This window comes from Labrus mixtus, chromosome 1 (genome assembly GCF_963584025.1).
Source record: "Labrus mixtus chromosome 1, fLabMix1.1, whole genome shotgun sequence".
NCBI lineage: Eukaryota > Metazoa > Chordata > Actinopteri > Labriformes > Labridae > Labrus > Labrus mixtus.
The window spans coordinates 16,146,214-16,163,864 of NC_083612.1; the positions used below are offsets into that span (position 1 = coordinate 16,146,214).

The 17,651-nt window shown below is 41.9% G+C and overlaps 1 protein-coding gene across 6 annotated transcripts in view; it reads left to right on the top strand.

Annotated features, from left to right (window-relative positions):
* The first annotated feature begins 403 nt into the window (after nucleotides 1–403).
* The window catches only part of LOC132972603 (protocadherin-9), a 203,713-nt gene continuing 186,465 nt past the window's right edge, over nucleotides 404–17,651 (top strand). For 5 of the 6 annotated variants that reach the window (XM_061035566.1, XM_061035583.1, XM_061035575.1 and 2 more), the window contains exons 1-2: nucleotides 404–1,122; nucleotides 1,620–4,765. In XM_061035566.1, the coding sequence (XP_060891549.1) occupies nucleotides 1,730–4,765 (3,036 nt within the window). In that variant the 5' untranslated portion in view covers nucleotides 404–1,122; nucleotides 1,620–1,729. Of the gene's footprint in view, nucleotides 1,123–1,619; nucleotides 4,766–9,740; nucleotides 11,942–17,651 lie in introns of those variants that run through there. The other variant, XM_061035607.1, reaches the window with a different exon arrangement.

Genomic DNA, 17,651 nt, shown 5'->3' on the forward strand with positions numbered 1-17,651 from the left:
GAGCCAATGCCCGCTATGTACCTTTAAATAATCCAACAAAAAGCTAGAGGACAGATATTCTTTCTTCCCCTATATTATCATCAGCAGCACGAGCAGCTTCTTCATGATCATCATCTTCGTCATCATCACCCTCCTCCCTCCCCTCCAGCCTCGGGGTTTTTTGGTTAAGCGTCTCTCTGCAGCCTGCAGCATCTTCACGGAGCATCTCAGCGCGGACAGCCCCTCCGGTTTCCCGTGTGAGTGACGTGACTCCGGGCCAATCCTGTTGCTGCTCGGGCTGTCGACGCCACTGAAGGAGCGGGGCGGTGTCCAATGACGATGGTCGGCGGGTTGGAGGGGGGGTGGGGGTGTCGGTGTGGTATACTTCACCACCCCTATGGGTTTACACAGAGTTAGTGCAAGATATTCTGCTCTGGGAGTGAGAGTGCAAGGATAAACGGAACATACACGCTGCGCATCATGCCACACTGACTGAACAGCCTTAGTGTGCAGCTTTCCAACTGGGATCGACTTTGATATTTCTCTTTTTAGCCTTTATTATCTTTCTTTTAGATTTAACCTTGTGACTACGCCGGCTGATTATTGATGCTGCTCCGTGAACTTGGAACATGACGGGACATAAGTGTCTCCTCTCGCTTTCACCTCCTCTGCACCTTTACCTACACAGGTAACCGCCAGGGAGAAAAAAAAACGCCGGTTTTTCTTGGGACGTGTGCGGGAGATGAGCATTGATATTGGGACGCGCTCTAATGGAAGACGCCGCAAACCACTGACCACCTGGCTGTATCTGCTGGAGAGCAACGCTGATCACCGCAATCACCGCAGGTCGCACAATTATTATTAGATCCTGACCATTCCTGAAGTTAAATGGGGGAAACGGAACTGCGACATATGCAAGCTCCAATTTACCCCAGTTTGTGCAACCGGCTGCTTTTGCCCAGAACCTGTTCTAGAGTCTGATTACTCCTGCGGGCGACTATTTTTTCCTTCTCTTTCCTGGACACAAAGCTAAATCTAACTGAGCAGGATATCTTTTTACCCGAAGAAGCTCGCAGGCACAGAGGATGAGAAGACTATGAGCTGACACACTCCAGTTTTTCTCCTGCGCTGTAACGGATTCGGGTATGTACCATATGAATAGGTCTCAGATGCCAAATAAGAATTGAAAATCTGACTGAGCTTATTTAGTAGGCTTCATTCATGCGTTTTCATTCGTCTACAGCCCACACACAGCTCTTTAATTTTGCCAAATTAAGTGTAAAATTAATAAGACAGTGTAATGTGTTGTGAAGTTTTGTGCCCATGAGGGATTAAGGCTGTAAATTCTGAGTGATATTGAAATGTGGAGAATTTGAGAAAAAGGGAGCAACAGACATGAATGGCTTGCCTTAATGGTTGCTGCAGTGTTTTTGTAGGTTGTTTTCCCTCTCCTGTGAATTGTTGATTATGGCCTTTGGGTAAATTAAATAGTGAGAAGTAAAAAAAAAAAAAAAAAAGAAAAAAAAAAAGTGGATAAAACAGCTGACTGTGGGATGTTTAAATGTGTGTTGAATAAATTGTATTACTGCATGGCAAAGTAATTTCACTGAAAAGAAACTCACATACTCATGTGTTCATAGGTTTGTCCGTGGAAGATTCCTGCCATCACATGCAAGGAGTCACTGCCTGTGACAGTGTTGCATAGAAAGAATCCTTGAGTTGCAAAGGCTGGAAACATATTCACAAAGTCATGGATCTAAAAGACTATTACCTGCTGGGCGCCCTGCTTGCCTGCATATGGCTAGATCCTTCAATAGCCCAAGAGCTAATCTACCCCATCAGAGAGGAGTTGCAAGAAAATGTCCTCATTGGAAACATACCAAAGGACCTAAACATTTCCCATACAAATGCTGCCACTGGAGCAAGTGCTAATCTGGTGTACCGGCTCGTCTCCAAAGCAGGAGATAACCCGCTGGTACGTGTTCTGAGCAGCACGGGTGAGATATTTACAACATCAAACCGAATCGACAGAGAGAAGTTGTGCCCCGGTCCCTCCTTTGAGGACAGCGAGTGCTCCTTTGAAATTGAAGTGGTCATCCTGCCTAATGATTATTTCAGGCTGATTAAGATCAAAATAATTGTGAAAGACACAAATGATAATGCCCCCATGTTCCCGTCCCCTGTGATCAACATCTCAATCCCAGAGAACACGCTCATTAACAGCCGCTTTGCGATTCCTTCTGCCACTGACCCAGACACTGGCCCCAACAGTGTCCACAAGTACGAGCTGATCAATGGGCAGAGTGCCTTCGGCTTAGACATAGTGGAAACGCCTGAGGGGGAGAAGTGGCCCCAGCTCATTGTGCAGCAGAATCTGGATAGAGAACAGAAGGATACGTATGTGATGAAGATCAAAGTTGAGGACGGTGGCAGCCCACAGAAATCCAGCACTGCTATACTTCAAGTAACAGTAACTGATGTCAATGATAACAAGCCTGTGTTCAAAGATGGTCAGATAGAAGTGCATATACCAGAGAACTCCGCTATTGGCACGTCTGTGGTGCAGCTTCAGGCCTCAGATGCAGACATAGGGGCTAATGCAGAGATACGTTATGTGTTTGGGACTCAGGTGTCTCCTGCCACAAAGAGACTCTTTGCATTAAATACAACATCTGGCCTTATTACAGTGCAGAGGCTTCTGGACAGAGAGGAGACTGCTATTCATAAGCTCTCTGTTTTAGCCAGTGATGGCAGCTCCAGTCCTGCCAGGGCTACTGTGACTATAAATGTGACTGATGTTAATGACAATCCACCTAATATTGACCTGAGATACATAATCAGTCCCATTAATGGCACTGTTTTTCTTTCTGAGAAGGATCCCATCAATACCAAGATTGCTCTCATAACGGTGTCGGACAAAGACACCGACATCAACGGCAAGGTCATTTGTTTCATAGAGAAGGACGTGCCCTTCCATCTCAAAGCTGTGTATGACAACCAGTATCTGTTAGAGACATCTGCTCTGCTCGACTATGAGGGAACAAAGGAATACAACTTTAAAATTGTAGCTTCGGACTCGGGGAAACCGAGCTTGAATCAAACTGCGTTGGTGAGAGTGAGACTAGAGGATGAGAATGACAACCCGCCTATTTTCACTCAGCCAGTAATTGAGCTGGCTGTCATGGAAAACAACAAACGTGACCTGTTCCTTACTACTCTTAGCGCCACAGATGAGGACAGTGGCAAAAATGCTGAGATAGTCTATCAGCTGGGACCGAATGCATCATTCTTCGATCTTGACCGCAGAACTGGGGTCCTGACTGCATCCAGAGTTTTCGATCGGGAAGATCAAGACAGATTTCTCTTCACTGTAACTGCAAGAGATAATGGGACACCCCCTCTGCAAACCCAGGCGGCAGTTATTGTAACTGTACTGGATGAAAATGATAACAACCCCAAGTTCACTCACAACCACTTTCAGTTCTTTGTGTCTGAGAATCTTCCTAAATACAGCACAGTGGGAGTTATAACTGTGACAGATTCAGATGCTGGAGAAAATGCTGCTGTTTCTCTTTCCATACTGAATGACAATGAGAACTTTATCCTGGATCCTTACTCTGGGGTGATCAAATCTAATGTGTCATTTGATAGGGAGCAACAGAGCTCCTACACCTTTGATGTCAGGGCTGTGGACAGTGGCAGGCCCCCTTGCTCCTCAGCTGCCAAGGTGACCATCAACGTCATTGATGTGAATGACAACACCCCCATCGTCATCTACCCCCCCTCCAACACATCGTTCAAGCTGGTCCCTCTGTCCTCTATCCCGGGATCTGTGGTGGCAGAAGTGTTTGCAGTGGATGGTGATACAGGGATGAATGCAGAGCTGAAATACACCATCGTGAGTGGGAACAACAAAGGTCTGTTTCGAATTGACCCTGTCACAGGGAATATAACTCTGGAGGAAAAACCAGCAGTGACTGACATAGGCTTACACAGATTAGTGGTTAATATAAGTGACCTGGGATATCCTAAATCTCTTCATACTCTGGTGCTGGTATTCCTATATGTAAATGACACTGTGGGCAACTCAACACTCATCTATGACCTCATCCGACGCACTATGGAAACCCCAATTGACCGCAACATCGGTGAAAGCAGTGAAACTTATCAAAGTGGTGATTATTTAACCATAATGATAGCCTTTGTTACCGGGGCCTTAGTGGTGATTATTGTTATCTTTGTCACGGTGCTGCTGCGCTGCCGCCACGCTTCCAGGTTCAAAGCTGCACAGAGGAAAAAACAGGGAGCTGAGTGGATGTCACCTAACACTGAGAACAAGCAGAACAAGAAGAAGAAGCGCAAGAAAAGGAAATCCCCAAAAAGCTCCTTGCTCAACTTTGTGACCATCGAGGGGAACAAACCTGACGACCCCGCTCACGAGCCGATCAACGGAACCATCAGCCTGCCGACGGAGCTGGAGGAGCAAGGGATTGGACGCTTTGATTGGAATGCCACGCCAACCACGACCTTCAAACCTAGCAGCCCAGACCTGGCCCGGCACTACAAGTCGGCCTCGCCGCAGTCGGCCTTCCACCTCAAGGCAGACACGCCGGTCTCAGTGAAGAAACACCACGTGATTCAGGAGCTCCCATTGGATAACACATTTGTCGGGGGCTGCGACACCCTTTCCAAGAGGTCCTCAACGAGCTCCGACCACTTCAGTGCCTCAGAGTGCAGTTCCCAAGGAGGATTCAAGACGAAGGGGCCCATGCACACCAGACAGCAGGTAAAAGAGCACTTTTACTGGTCTATAAGTACTGCCTATAACTGCCCTGTTCCACAGTGCTAAAGTGCCAGTCTAGATTAGAGACTCACTCTAACTTATTGTGAAGCAGTAGAAAAGAGTTCTGAGAAAAACTGCTTCAGAAAGTTCCACCGTTTCTCAAACATAAAGTTGGGGGGAAAAAGAGAGAAAAGAAACTTGAGCAACTGCTAATTAATGGACTCAACAATCACGTGCACCATTTTGGGGGGGATTAATTATAGACTACTATTTTGTCATTACTATCTATTTAATTCGTATTTAACAGAATGCAAGTGGGTGAGTGATTGCCTTGCCTTATTTTATCTCTTCAGAAGAACTGAGGTTAGATCACTGGTAAACTGTACCAACATATCATTAATTGTGACTCAATGTTCTTTGTGAAAGAAACATTTTTTTCTTGCCTATCTACTCCGATTACTGTTTCCTTCATCGATAAAATGCTGCACACATTTGCCAAAAAAAAAAACAACTTAGTTGACTTTCCACCTCTATCCTCACAAAACTCTGAGTGTGTTCATGTTTTTTTTTTGTTTGTTTGTTTGTTTTGGTGTGTATAGTTACCACAAAAGACTCTTACAACACCTGCAGCAATATCAACAGCCAATAATTAGTGCGCTGCGGTTGTATTGTGAATGTCACTGTAGGCTTTGCCACATCATCTAAGCTTGAATTAACTGCCCCCTTTCGACTAGCGAACTGAGTGAAGCTCGTCTGGAACTTGATACACATCCAATTCAAAAAGGATTAGCCAATAATGAGCCTCGAATTTCAACGTAATCCATGCTGCTTTTTTATCAAAGCCTTATTAATTTTTCTGTTAATAAAGCGGCACTACACAACACACAGTTCTAATCTGATAGGAGCACACGTGGACAAATACAGGGAGCAGCAGAGAAGAGGGATGAGAGCGAGTGCGGGCGGGGAGAAAAAAAAAAGGAAGGCAGAGAGAGTGTTGTCAGTGGGTCAGGCTTGACGGGTGGTGGTACTGAAACTTTAGGTGGCAGTGTTGAGCTGCATGGCACAGCCTGGCACTCGGCCAACCTGCAGTGGACTTCTAAATGTGAGGGAGGAGAAGAAAGGAGTGAAACCTATGTCGGTGTTCTTAGTGAAATACTCTCGCCTAATGATGTAGAGGCTGCACAGGGGAAGATTGATAATGGCAGTTAGGGATGAGTGATAAGATCTATCCGGAAGAGAGAGGGTGGAATTACAGGGGTGACACTGTGTGAGTCCTATCGACGCATACCCCCGGGTCACTGCATCTGGGGTTGCATTTAATGCGTTTCTGTGTGAGAGGTAGCAGTCAAAAGAGGCATTCAGTTTGGCGTCATTCGCAAGGCGCTGTGTGTGTGTGTGTGTTTGTGTGAGAGAGAGGAGACGAGGGGATGAAATGGGTGATGGTGGCAGAAGGGAGGGAGAGACAGAGGAGTGGGGGGGGGAGGGGGAGGGTATTCAACCCTAGTGGAGGACACATGAGCTATGACAATATACTGTAAGCACAACTTCATTGATTCGCTCAGTCATCCCACAATTCCACACAAGATTTATTGGAATCAATAATTCTGACAAATGATTCAAAGACGCACACAAACAGAGCCAGTGTGTTGTGTATAGTGCCATCAATAATATAAATAATTCACTGCTGCTGATACTTTGGCTCACACATGTTTGTCTGAAATGTAGTGTACACTGATCGATACATTTCGATGTACTTGTTTATAATATAAATGTAATCCTTATAGGAGGAAGGTTAAATTTAACCTGGAGTTATTTCTAGAATTCTTTCTTTCACTCTTTTAATGAAAGAAAACAGTCAGCTACTAGAGCGTTGTCAATCACGGCACCTTTTTTATCCCCAATACTGTCTCAACTATTTAACAGCTGGAGCATGAAACATACTCTTTAAAATATATTCCTATAACCATGTCAGAGAAGTAATACAGTATTTGTACGCGTAGTTATAAACAAAACTCACTGCCATAGCAAGTAAAAGATTTGAGATGACGCCCTGTTTAGCAATACCTGTGAATAACCAAGAGAAATATGCACTTATATATTTGACTGCACAATAAGGTTTGTTTTCTTATCTCAATATACTTATTATGAGACCAAAAAGTAATTTCTACCTTCCTGCTATTAGCTAATGTCTATCTTTGGAGATTTGTAATAAAGGCTCCTGAGTGTCCTAGCCCAGGTCTTGGTTATAATTCTTCCAAAACATCTCCATGATAGGCAGTTATTGATTGTGGTTAACTGATTAGACTGTACTGACATGACTTACTGGGTTAAGCAGAGCATGTTATCAATTACATCCATATTTTGATTGTTTTGCACAACGCAACCATCTGTATTGACATGTGGACGTCATCTCCATTTCATGAGCATCGATGATTGGACGCTCATCCCCGTTTGTCCCAAATCCTGCCCGCGTATGGAAAAAAGACAGAGACGGAGATTAAGTGTAATTTCCGAGAAAAAAAAGAAGAAGGCAAAAGCCCCAAAAATACCAATTACCTTTTGAATGAATCTTTAAACAGACATTATATCCGAAAGGTAATATCAGAGGATTATAATATCATATTTCCTGCAGAGCAGAAGCGCTTTGGTAGATAAGTACTGCATTATTCAAAGATTCCTCTTACAAACAGATACAAAAATAAGTCAATATCATTTAAAGTTATTAAAAGTTATTTCAGATTTCAAATCTGGCTTGATGTGCAATACGTTTAGCAAGATGCTAAATAGTTACACTACAGTAAATACAGCTCTACTTAGGTACTGGAAAGATTAAGCATTTTCCTTGTTTTCTATATCACTTATCTAGTTTTGCCTGGAAGTGACATGGAATAAGCAATTAAGTGGAAGAGGATGTTCAACAGACCTATATGTTTAAAGCGAAAAGGAATAGCTTTTAAAATTGACCTTCTCTCCAAGAATTGAAAAGCCATTTTGTTCCAGCTTTTAAGAGTCACTTGTTTGCACCATCAGCAGCGATCAATACTTTAGGAAACTGATGGAAAATGTATAAACACGGAAGGCATAGGACAAGAAGCAGGAAAGAGCAGAAGTGAAGGTTTCATTGGTGTCTCCCTCTCAGAGAATACAGCACTTATGGAAATAGAAATGGCAGACATCTACAGCACCGTCATCACAGACAAACGCCTGGTGAAATCAGATTTATAGAGACCCCAAACTTTGCTGATAGCGATGGAAGCAATCCTTGCTGTTTCTTTCTGTTTTTTTCATCCTACTTATTATTTACCCTCCAGGGACCTACATTAGTGTAAACAACACTGAGGGGAGGGGGGGGGGGGGCATGAAAACACTGTCCTAGTTTCACAAGGCAACACAAGCATCTAAGAAATTAAGTCTAATCATAGCCGTTTCACCATCAGTCTTACTTTCTGCCTTTTGGTGGTCTTACTAGGAGACACAGACGGGGTTCACTAACACAACACGAGCCCGGTGGCTACGCATTAACCATGTACTGCACATCAGATCCCAAGGCTCGTGTTGTTGGACGTGGCTAACATGGTTAGTGCAGGGTTAGGTGCAGGGTTTGAAAGTGTAGTCACCACCATGATGTATACAATATGCTTAATCGACAAAATCATTATTTAAGCTTTCTCTCCTCACCATTAACATTGAATATGCCCAATGGGGCTGAAAACAAGGCTGTTTATTCTATCATGCATTATTGAGCATATATAGATGTATTTGTATACTCTCTTGAAGATACAGAAGATCCTTCATCCATCCCACCCCCCCCCCCCCCCCCCCCCTTCTCTTTGTTATGTTAATATATATCACATGTAAGGATACACAATTATGGGCCTTATCTGGAGGCTCATAGATGTGCAGCCATGTGGCCTGTACACATTATTTGCAGAAAGGCGCAATTGTTGTGGGTTATTAGTGTTTTTCTTGCATGGCAGAAATGATTCAAGCACCGAAAAGGTTGTGTACACCTACAGTTCAGTCATCCAGCACTGCTCTGATGTCCCCTCCTACAGCACAAATCCTGCCTTAGAGCTCTGGGGAATCAGTATAACAGCTTCCCTTTTTATGCAGATTCTCTATAGATACAGCACATATAGAACAACAGACAGCATATGCATATGAAGCTGTCTTAATAAAAATACTTTTTTTTCTTTCCTTTCTTTCTGTTTGCATCCTCCTCTAGTATCGTTTCCCCTCTTGTTGTGACCACTGCAGTAAAAAAAAAGGCAGTCTTGTGTTACAGTATCAGTCACAATAAATAAGAAATCCATTAAATATTACAGCAGACGTGGTATTCAATTTTAAATGCAGGATGAATGTTAGACCAGTGAGGAAGAGCAGGGAATCTTTGGCAGAGTATTCCAGGTGTTGTCTTGTCAGTGCATTGTAATGAATGGACATTCTACGCAAACAGGAGTTTGTACAGACCATTGTAATTATGGAGCCTTGGGGGAGTCGTCCTTCTTGTGCAGGTTCATTTGCCACATTAATAAGGGGATTAGTAGTACGTACGAGGGCTGATGGCAGCGGGAGAAGTTTGAGAAGATTAATGAACTATGACAATGTTGCACCTGAGGGGAAAAGTCTGTTGCAATATCTTCTGGGTTGTGCTGACACAGAGTTTGGCGCTCCGAAAGAGGAAGATGGAGAGAGGCCAGTGATTGTTGCCGACTGTGATCATACATCCTTTTCCTCAGCTATCCTGTCACTTCTCTGGGATGCTGTGTTTGTGATCTCTTATGCTGTACATCCTCATGACACTTTGGAATGAAGATGTTCCAGTGGATTGAAAAGTTCCCCTTCAAAATAAGAGCACTAACTTGTAAAGTAGCAGGGATTTCTCTGCATACTAACATTTCATACACTGGATATCTACTTATACAGGCAACAAATGTACCACTTCTTTTTTACACTTTTTGCTAATTCTTTGTTACAGAAAAACTGGGCCTGTTTCCAACATCAGATAAATGATGGAGCAAACCTCTGGTAGATGCAAGAAGAAAACACCTGCGCTACATTCTCTTATATTGAGTAAAACGTAGCAGATCTTCAAAACAAATGTAGCTATCAGGAGATCGTAAGCCAATAAGTCCCGGAGTGAAGTATCTATCAAAGCTTTAAATCATCAGTGGAGGATTTGCAGGGCTCTTTACTGCAGAGAACTTTGTATTCTTTAAGAAACTCGTCATGTCCTCGATGTCTAGGTGGGTAAAAGGAAATGAAATGGATAGCGGGCTGTATTAAGGTAGTGGTTGTGAGTACTACGAGAGTAGATTATTGCCCCAAGGGGGCAATCCAGTTGTGTCTGCACAGAACAACAAAATAAATCAAAGCTCCCTGTTGTTACACTGGCTGAACTATGGAGTTCATTTACACCGCTGTATATGCTTAAATTTTCCACTGTTAAGAAAAATGAAGTGCTACTGATTGTTAACATATTTATTTATTCATATAAAGCCTTTTTCCCCCCTTTTTTTGTTTCTTTAACTGCCAGAGACATGATTGCCAAAACACAGATGAAGGCAAATTACCAGGAATTACATTTGATTTTTTTTGTGCACATTGTATCAATTTGTCATTTCATTTTCAACCATTTTCCTTCAACTGTCCTCATCATTACGCTCTTTTTTTCCTGTCAGAAATAAACAACACCGCTTTTTGATTATGACAAATGTTGTCATATATCAAAAGGTCGTTCATGTGTTTGCATTTTTTTGCTCTCTCTCTCTTGGTTTGTTGTTTGTCCATCACATTTTGCCGGCAAACCCATTCATCTCAAATTCATCATCCATTTTCTGCAATTTTTCAAAGCAAATTGATTGATGATCAATCTTCAGGGGGTTTGCTTTGTGGAGTTTAATGTTGTGCATGCACAAAAAGAAAACACAAAGTCATTTTGGCTTTTGTGCAACTGTCATTACTTAATTCATCTCCATGTTTTCACTAATCCACAAAACACATTTCCCATTTATCTCAGGCAATCAATCAAGTTGACATACTAGCTTCATATTTTTTTTTCTAACACTGCATGATGAGAAAAAGACAAACTGCAGCTTTAAACACTTAATGCTATCCACATCTCAAGTGACTTCTCTCAAATTTACCTTCAAAAGAAGAGTAGAGGGTGGAAGAAAATGTTTCTTGACTACTTGCTTGTCAAAAAAAAGTGATATAAAAAGATGAAGTTATGATGCTACTTCATTGTTTGAATGCCCCCCCCCCCCACTCCCACTCCCACTACCTACTCCCACCCCCACTACCTACTCCCACCCCAACCTAAACAACCCCATCTCTCCTCTCCACCCCTCACATTGCCCTCCCTCCACCCACTTCTTATCTCCCCTGTCTCCAACCCACACCTTTCACCCATGTTTTATCGGGGTCAATGCCGTTACATGCAATGTTAAATCACAGAGGGGTGTGTTCACCTTTGTGTTCTGATCATTTGTGACAGATGAAGCACACAGCCCCCATTTCTTTCTGTTTCCACTCTCCCCCATATCATCATGAGAGAGAGAGGTGTGGGGGTGTGTATTTGTAAAAAATAAAAATAAAAAAAATGGGCAAAGTGGTGCTGTGTGTCCTGACATGACAAACCCAGAGGGAGACGCATCCTTGTCATCGGGTTGTTGTGTCAAGTGACACACAGGCCGCTGCTCTGTCACTAGCGTGTGCCAGTGTCTAGACTAATAGTGGTGATAATGGCGTCGCCAGCCAAAAAAACGCCCTCGAGCAAAAGAGCCTCACTTGACTTGAAATGTGACTGCCATTGACTGCTTTGCCACCGGGCCCCATCGCTCACAGAGACTGTGTAACCCTCATTAATGTAAATCTTTCTTGTATATATGAGATGTTTCATGTAAATTGAACTCCTGGTAATCTTGCCTAATGTGCTGTGGTAAACAATAATGGACTTGTTTATATTTTTTCTTTTCATTTATTTATTTGCCCTTCTTTTTCTTTTTTCTTTTTTCTTTCTTTCTCCACACTGCTGGGTACACTTTAATTACATCTGAAATAAACTGCTGCCAGTTCTTCAGTACAATGCAACTCCCATTCTGTTTAAAAAAAAAAAAAAGCTTTATTTGAACAGTGCTATTCAACCTTTATAATTTCATAATAAATGTTTGAAAGAGACGGTTTCTTTCTTGTTTTTCATTCGTATGTTTGTTCTGCCTCTTGTGATGTTGTGATAAGACATTGTGTGTAAACTGGGATCTGTTTCAGTCAAGCTGCCGTGTGTGAGCCAGTTCTAATCAGCGCTGCCTGTAAACGAGGGCTGCGGCTGATTATAATGCCAAGTTGTATATTTTAAGAAGCTAACAGATTTGCTGGTTTTACTGCATCCAGTATTTCAAATCAGGACTAAAAAGACTGACACACAGCAGAGTATGAAGAGAGGAGGACTCATTACAACAACCAGACATGGTACTCTAGGTATACATGAGCCTTTAATTAGTTTCAGATCACTTCTTTTCAAATATAGTGAGCCAGAACAGGGCAGCTGTCTGACATTAGTAGCTACAACAAACAACAGCCATCTAAAGAATAGCACAAACTCACAACCATTCAATTTGTTGATATGATAGTTACAGTTTTACCTTCATCTTGGGATTTAATTCTGGTTATTGAAGCAGTCAAAGCAGGTGTAACTGAACAGAGCTTAAATTGGTGGGATGTGTAAAAGCACGAACAGCTGAACAGCAAATTTACGACAAAACCTGCTCAGTAAATCTGCGCCGTCTGAAGTGAAATCGACGGAAAAAACGACAAACTCGGATGTCCTAACCCTCACCATCTTCATCCTCATCAACATCACCACCAGAACCATAACACACATTTAAATACTTCAAATGTCGTGTAAATTGTGGGGATCTTTGAAATATTAGACAGGGGGAAACACTTTTGTAACAGCATTTTTATGATATTTTTTAAAATATTGTTGCTAGAGCTGACTTTATTTGCAGTGACACTTCCATTTGTTAATCTCCGGCCACCTTCCAGTTCAAGAAGTACAGATGTGTCAACTCTTAACTGTTTTTTGTTTTTTTTGCAGAAGTAGAGAGAAAAAGGAGAGAGGGTTAGTGTGGATTTCAAAGTGCCACGCCAACACATCCATGGAAAGTAGGCCTAACTCAGCTTAATCTGTCCACTCCGTTTTTCAAGCCAGCAGCAAAAGCTTAGACTGAGTGAGGACGAAGTGGGAATAAAAAAAAAAAAAAAAGAGGATAAATAAATAAATATAGGCTTTAAAGTTTGACCCCAGCTATATGGACACTTTAAAAAAGCTATGTGCACTCACTAGCTGGAATTTGAAACCTGACTTCTGACCTAAAGTATCATCCTATTGCCTCTCCTTTCCACACATAAAAGGGGGGAGGGTAAGGAAGAGAGGCTAGTGCTGCATCTCTGGACCTTTTTTTTTTTATCAGAATATGTTACAGGGTGTCACGCAATCTTGTGCAGCCACATTTCCAACTTTTGTAGAATCTGTGTGGGATGGTTAAAACTGCAGATTGCACAGACCTTTGAAAATGCTATGCTATCATTACATTTGGTGAATGTGCTGTGGCAGGTACACTCTTCCTGCTCTTGCACAGACTATTTTTGCAGGCAGACAGCGTCACAGATGGTTCTCAGATTTGACCCCTATATGCATAGTCTTGCTAGTGGCTGAACATGACTAGTCAGCCATTTCTCAGTACAAAGCAATTCTTCAATTAACATGCCAGTGGCAAAATGTAACATATAGGTTTTGACAATGAGGAAGCAATTAGCAAAATAGCAGAAAAAAAAGGAAAAAAAAAACAATACTGCAGACTAAAACTGAGCCCCGCCAGCAACCAGATGCTTAAAAGTTAGTGTAGATGTTGCACAGAATGACTGTGTATGAATACACGGTCTCTTCAGTGTTCACATTGTTCTGTTACACAACATTGTCATAATGATATTGAGTGCACATGACAGAGCACAACATCCACTCCAACAATTACCCACGCAGGGATGATGTCACATGCCTTTTTAACCTTATTTGGCCAAAAAACAGATTCATTCTGTCCTCTGCCTCCGACAAAGCGGTCTCTGTTTCATTTTGCAGACCCACTACTGTATATGCATTGATGCTATTGATAGTAAGCCAATAAAAGTAATTGATTGATGACCCATTGGTGGTCTAACACATGATTTATTTGCAGTGTTCAAAGTAGAAAAAGTATACATTTTACAAGCCACAAATCTTCCATAAGACTTAAATACCCAGTATTAAAGTGTTATGTAAAAGTTTTCAAAGTAGTCATTCTGAAGTCAGTAGTTATTCTGCAGAAAGTGACCCCTGAGATCGTTGTGTGATTTCATTATAACAGATGCAGTCGAGTGTAAGGAACATGTTAGGTGAAGCTAATTGGAATTCTTTCATACACTGTTGGGTAGTTTAATATCCAGCAATGAATTCTTATTAAGATGATGACATGTTGTGTTTTTGAAATCTTAAATTGTAGATATCACCATGTGTCAGAGAAATGTAAAACGTTCCAATAATTGGCCAGTGATAGTAGCGATGTAAAAAAAGAAAGTAGCACTAAATGGGAGTTCAATCGCCTCAAAGTTGTTCTATTCAATATTGTTGTATTCTAATGCATACCTTTCAGTACGATTCTCTGGTATAATGATCAACCTATAATAGTTTATTTGACCTGGAATAAACTGCTCACATTTCTGAGTGTTACTGAACTGCAGAGACACAAAGGAGACTTCTAATGTGCCAAATAGATTAAGGCTCCAAATTAAAAAAAAGTCCCTCTGAGAGGTTCCTCTTCATCCTTGCCACATTGTAGCATCACAACATCTGCAGTCATAGCAGTCTATGTCGCAGGAAAACAGCATTTGTTTTTACAAATATGAATATGTGCTTGTGAAGTGGTGGATGCAGATTCTCTCCGTACACCCAAAGGACTGCAGTCAAGAGGTTAAAGTTAAGATCTGAGGCAGCATCTCAGGAATACAGATATTGCTATTTAAAGGATGATATCTCAACATGTTATAAATTCAATAGATTTACCTACTCATGTGACATATGCTAGGGTAAATATAGGGTCAGCTATGAAGGATAATAAAAGAAAAAGGAAGAATGAAAACCCTCGATAAAGTACACATCAAGCCTTTTGTACAAGAGTAGCATAAGAGTCTGAAAAAATGATAACTTTGAGGTCAGGGGAGTTTTTGTGAAACGTTCAGAGATAAATGCAGGAATAACCAGGACAACAAGAGATAAGGAGTCTTTAATGCAATATTTCTTTGCAAATCTGTTCTGAAAAGCCGACTTTAGTTTTTTAGCAAACACTTTGACTCCTCTGAATATGCTTACATATGCTACTTTCTCATATCTTTCCTTGAATTGACAGATGCTTTTGAACATAGTGCGCGTTGGCTGGGAGCTTCACTAAATTAGTCATCTGCCCGACGATGCTATTGCACTGAATTAAAATCAGGATCAGTCAGACACTTGAAGAGGGCCCAAGAGCTTGAGCCTTGTAATTTTTTTTTCTCTCTCTTCTGCTGATGCACGCACGGTCATACTTCCTTTTAGTGACAGCGTGGAGTAGTCTCACTGACATTTTCCTCTGGTGTAATCTTCCTTAACCAGTATCTAGTCACTCACACTTTCCCTTTTGGGAGAAAATGAAGAAAGGTGAGTGCATTTCTCAGACTGAATCCCCAAATGCATTTGGCTCCAGACAAAGACAGAAACTATTTTCATTTTCACCCTTAACAGCCCAGAATCCTTCAGGACAGCTGTGAGATATGCAGTGATGTTTTCAGGCAGGAAGAGAGTCCATCTGCTGGCATGTATGTATAAGATCTTTATTGAAGCAAGGCGCTGTGGTTGCACCACTGGGAGCCTGAGGCAAATGTTATTTTTCTATTTCCCTTTTGTTCCCAGAGACAGTCTGACACATGCAACCATACATAGAAAAAGAAAAAGGAAAGTGGCCCAAAGGTTACAAGAGTGAACTTTTGACCGCAAGGTAAGCCGGGTCAATCCTTGGACAGGAAGGATAAATTAGACTGGGGGAGAGAAACCATCACTGAGGTACACTTAAGCAAGGCACTTAACCCCTGCTGGCTCCAGTGGGGTTGCTCAGTGGATGAGACTGTTGTTGAACTGGGCAGCTTCCAGGTGGAGATGTCTGAATGTGTATTAGTGTAGAGCAGTATATTTCTGCACATGTGCATTTCAATCAGTGGCTTACCCAACTTAATTTTAAAAACATTATCAAGAAAAAGACACACATCCATATTTCTGCCTTTTTCTGCAAGATTTGATGGCAGAGGATAGACATTCCACTGCTACTTTTTTTTCTCTTTGATGCAGATAAACCTCATATTTAGATACAGTCCGTGGTAGACGTGGTACTTGTTTCCACATGAATTCTTACAGGAAGCGCATTAGACAAAGAATTAAACCATAAACATGATTTCATGGGGATTTTCAAGGATTTACATTTATGACATAGTAATGAACAACATGGACATAAAACCCATCTTGTGTTCAGCACACATGATTATTGTACTGAGCAGCATTGCTTCCAAAAATAGGATCTCGGGTCATGAACTAGGGTTTATGAACCCGTTTGGATCACACATCGGCACTTTTCAGTTTTGCTCCGCAGCCAAAAAACCCGAGACCGGCTGTGTGCCCTTAAACTTCAACATTAAAAAAACCAATCCTGCAGAGACACTATTGGGCAAACATGTAATGACATCAAAGTAGCTCCGGCAGGTAGAGCTTTAGCTGTCTTGGCATTAACACTGGGAGAGGTTTGATCCCGCTCATTGAACTGTAGTAGATCACAGAGTTAAGAATAAATTGTGTCCCATGATGAATTGGATGAAAAGCATTGATTAAGTGGTGTTAGGACTAATTATATATTTCCTTAAATCTGTACTACTTCATTATTAGATTCCCTTCATCAGGACAACAAAGAGAAACAACACTTAGAGTGTGGACAGCGTGCGGTTTTCTCTGGAGCAAAGCACAGTGAGAGATATGAGTGAATTGGTAGACATATAATGCTCTACAGGGAGCTAATTAGACAAAAAGTTTTGATGTATTGCTGCTGGAAGGATGTGTGTCAACCCACTCCTGTTCAATGTATAGACTGCAGATTTGTATTGATTGTATGCTTTGTCTTGCGCCTCAGGCATCAGCGTGCTACACTGTAAGCCTTGCGCCTCGCCTTTGTCTGGTGAGTTGAGCAGATAAGGGTTGTGATAAATCTGCCCGAGAATAAGCTGTCATAGAGGTGCCGCACATGGGAATATTTAACGCAAACATAAAATATAGCTTGTCTGTTGTTTTATCGTCGAGGGTATAAGAAATGGCAGGGTTTTAAAATACTCTCAGCCCTTCTTTTTTTTTTTTTTTTTTGCACTTTCCTATCTCCGCAGCCTCGGCATTGCACAGAAGCTTACAGTCCTGCTCATCTTTGTCAGGGGCCACGGAGCGGACAGAAAAAGGGAAAAAGGAGAGATTCTTTGCACGGACTGGTGAACCAGCACCTTATCGCCACTCAGTAATATGCAGAGGTGTAAAACATTTTGCTGGCTTATTTAGATGAAATGATTTAGTCCTGGTTGTGCAGAGTTAGCGAGGGGGCCGAATCAAGAAGTGTGTTGGGGATGAGGAAGGAGGAGGTGAAAATTGGTTTCCACTATCTTCCGGCGCACATAGAGACCCAGCCTGTTTTTTTCCCCTCTCTCTCTACAGACTCCCTTCTGACGATAACGTGCCCAGATAATGGATATATGCACCCAGATTTATTTTCTATTTCCTGCCACAGCTGCTTTT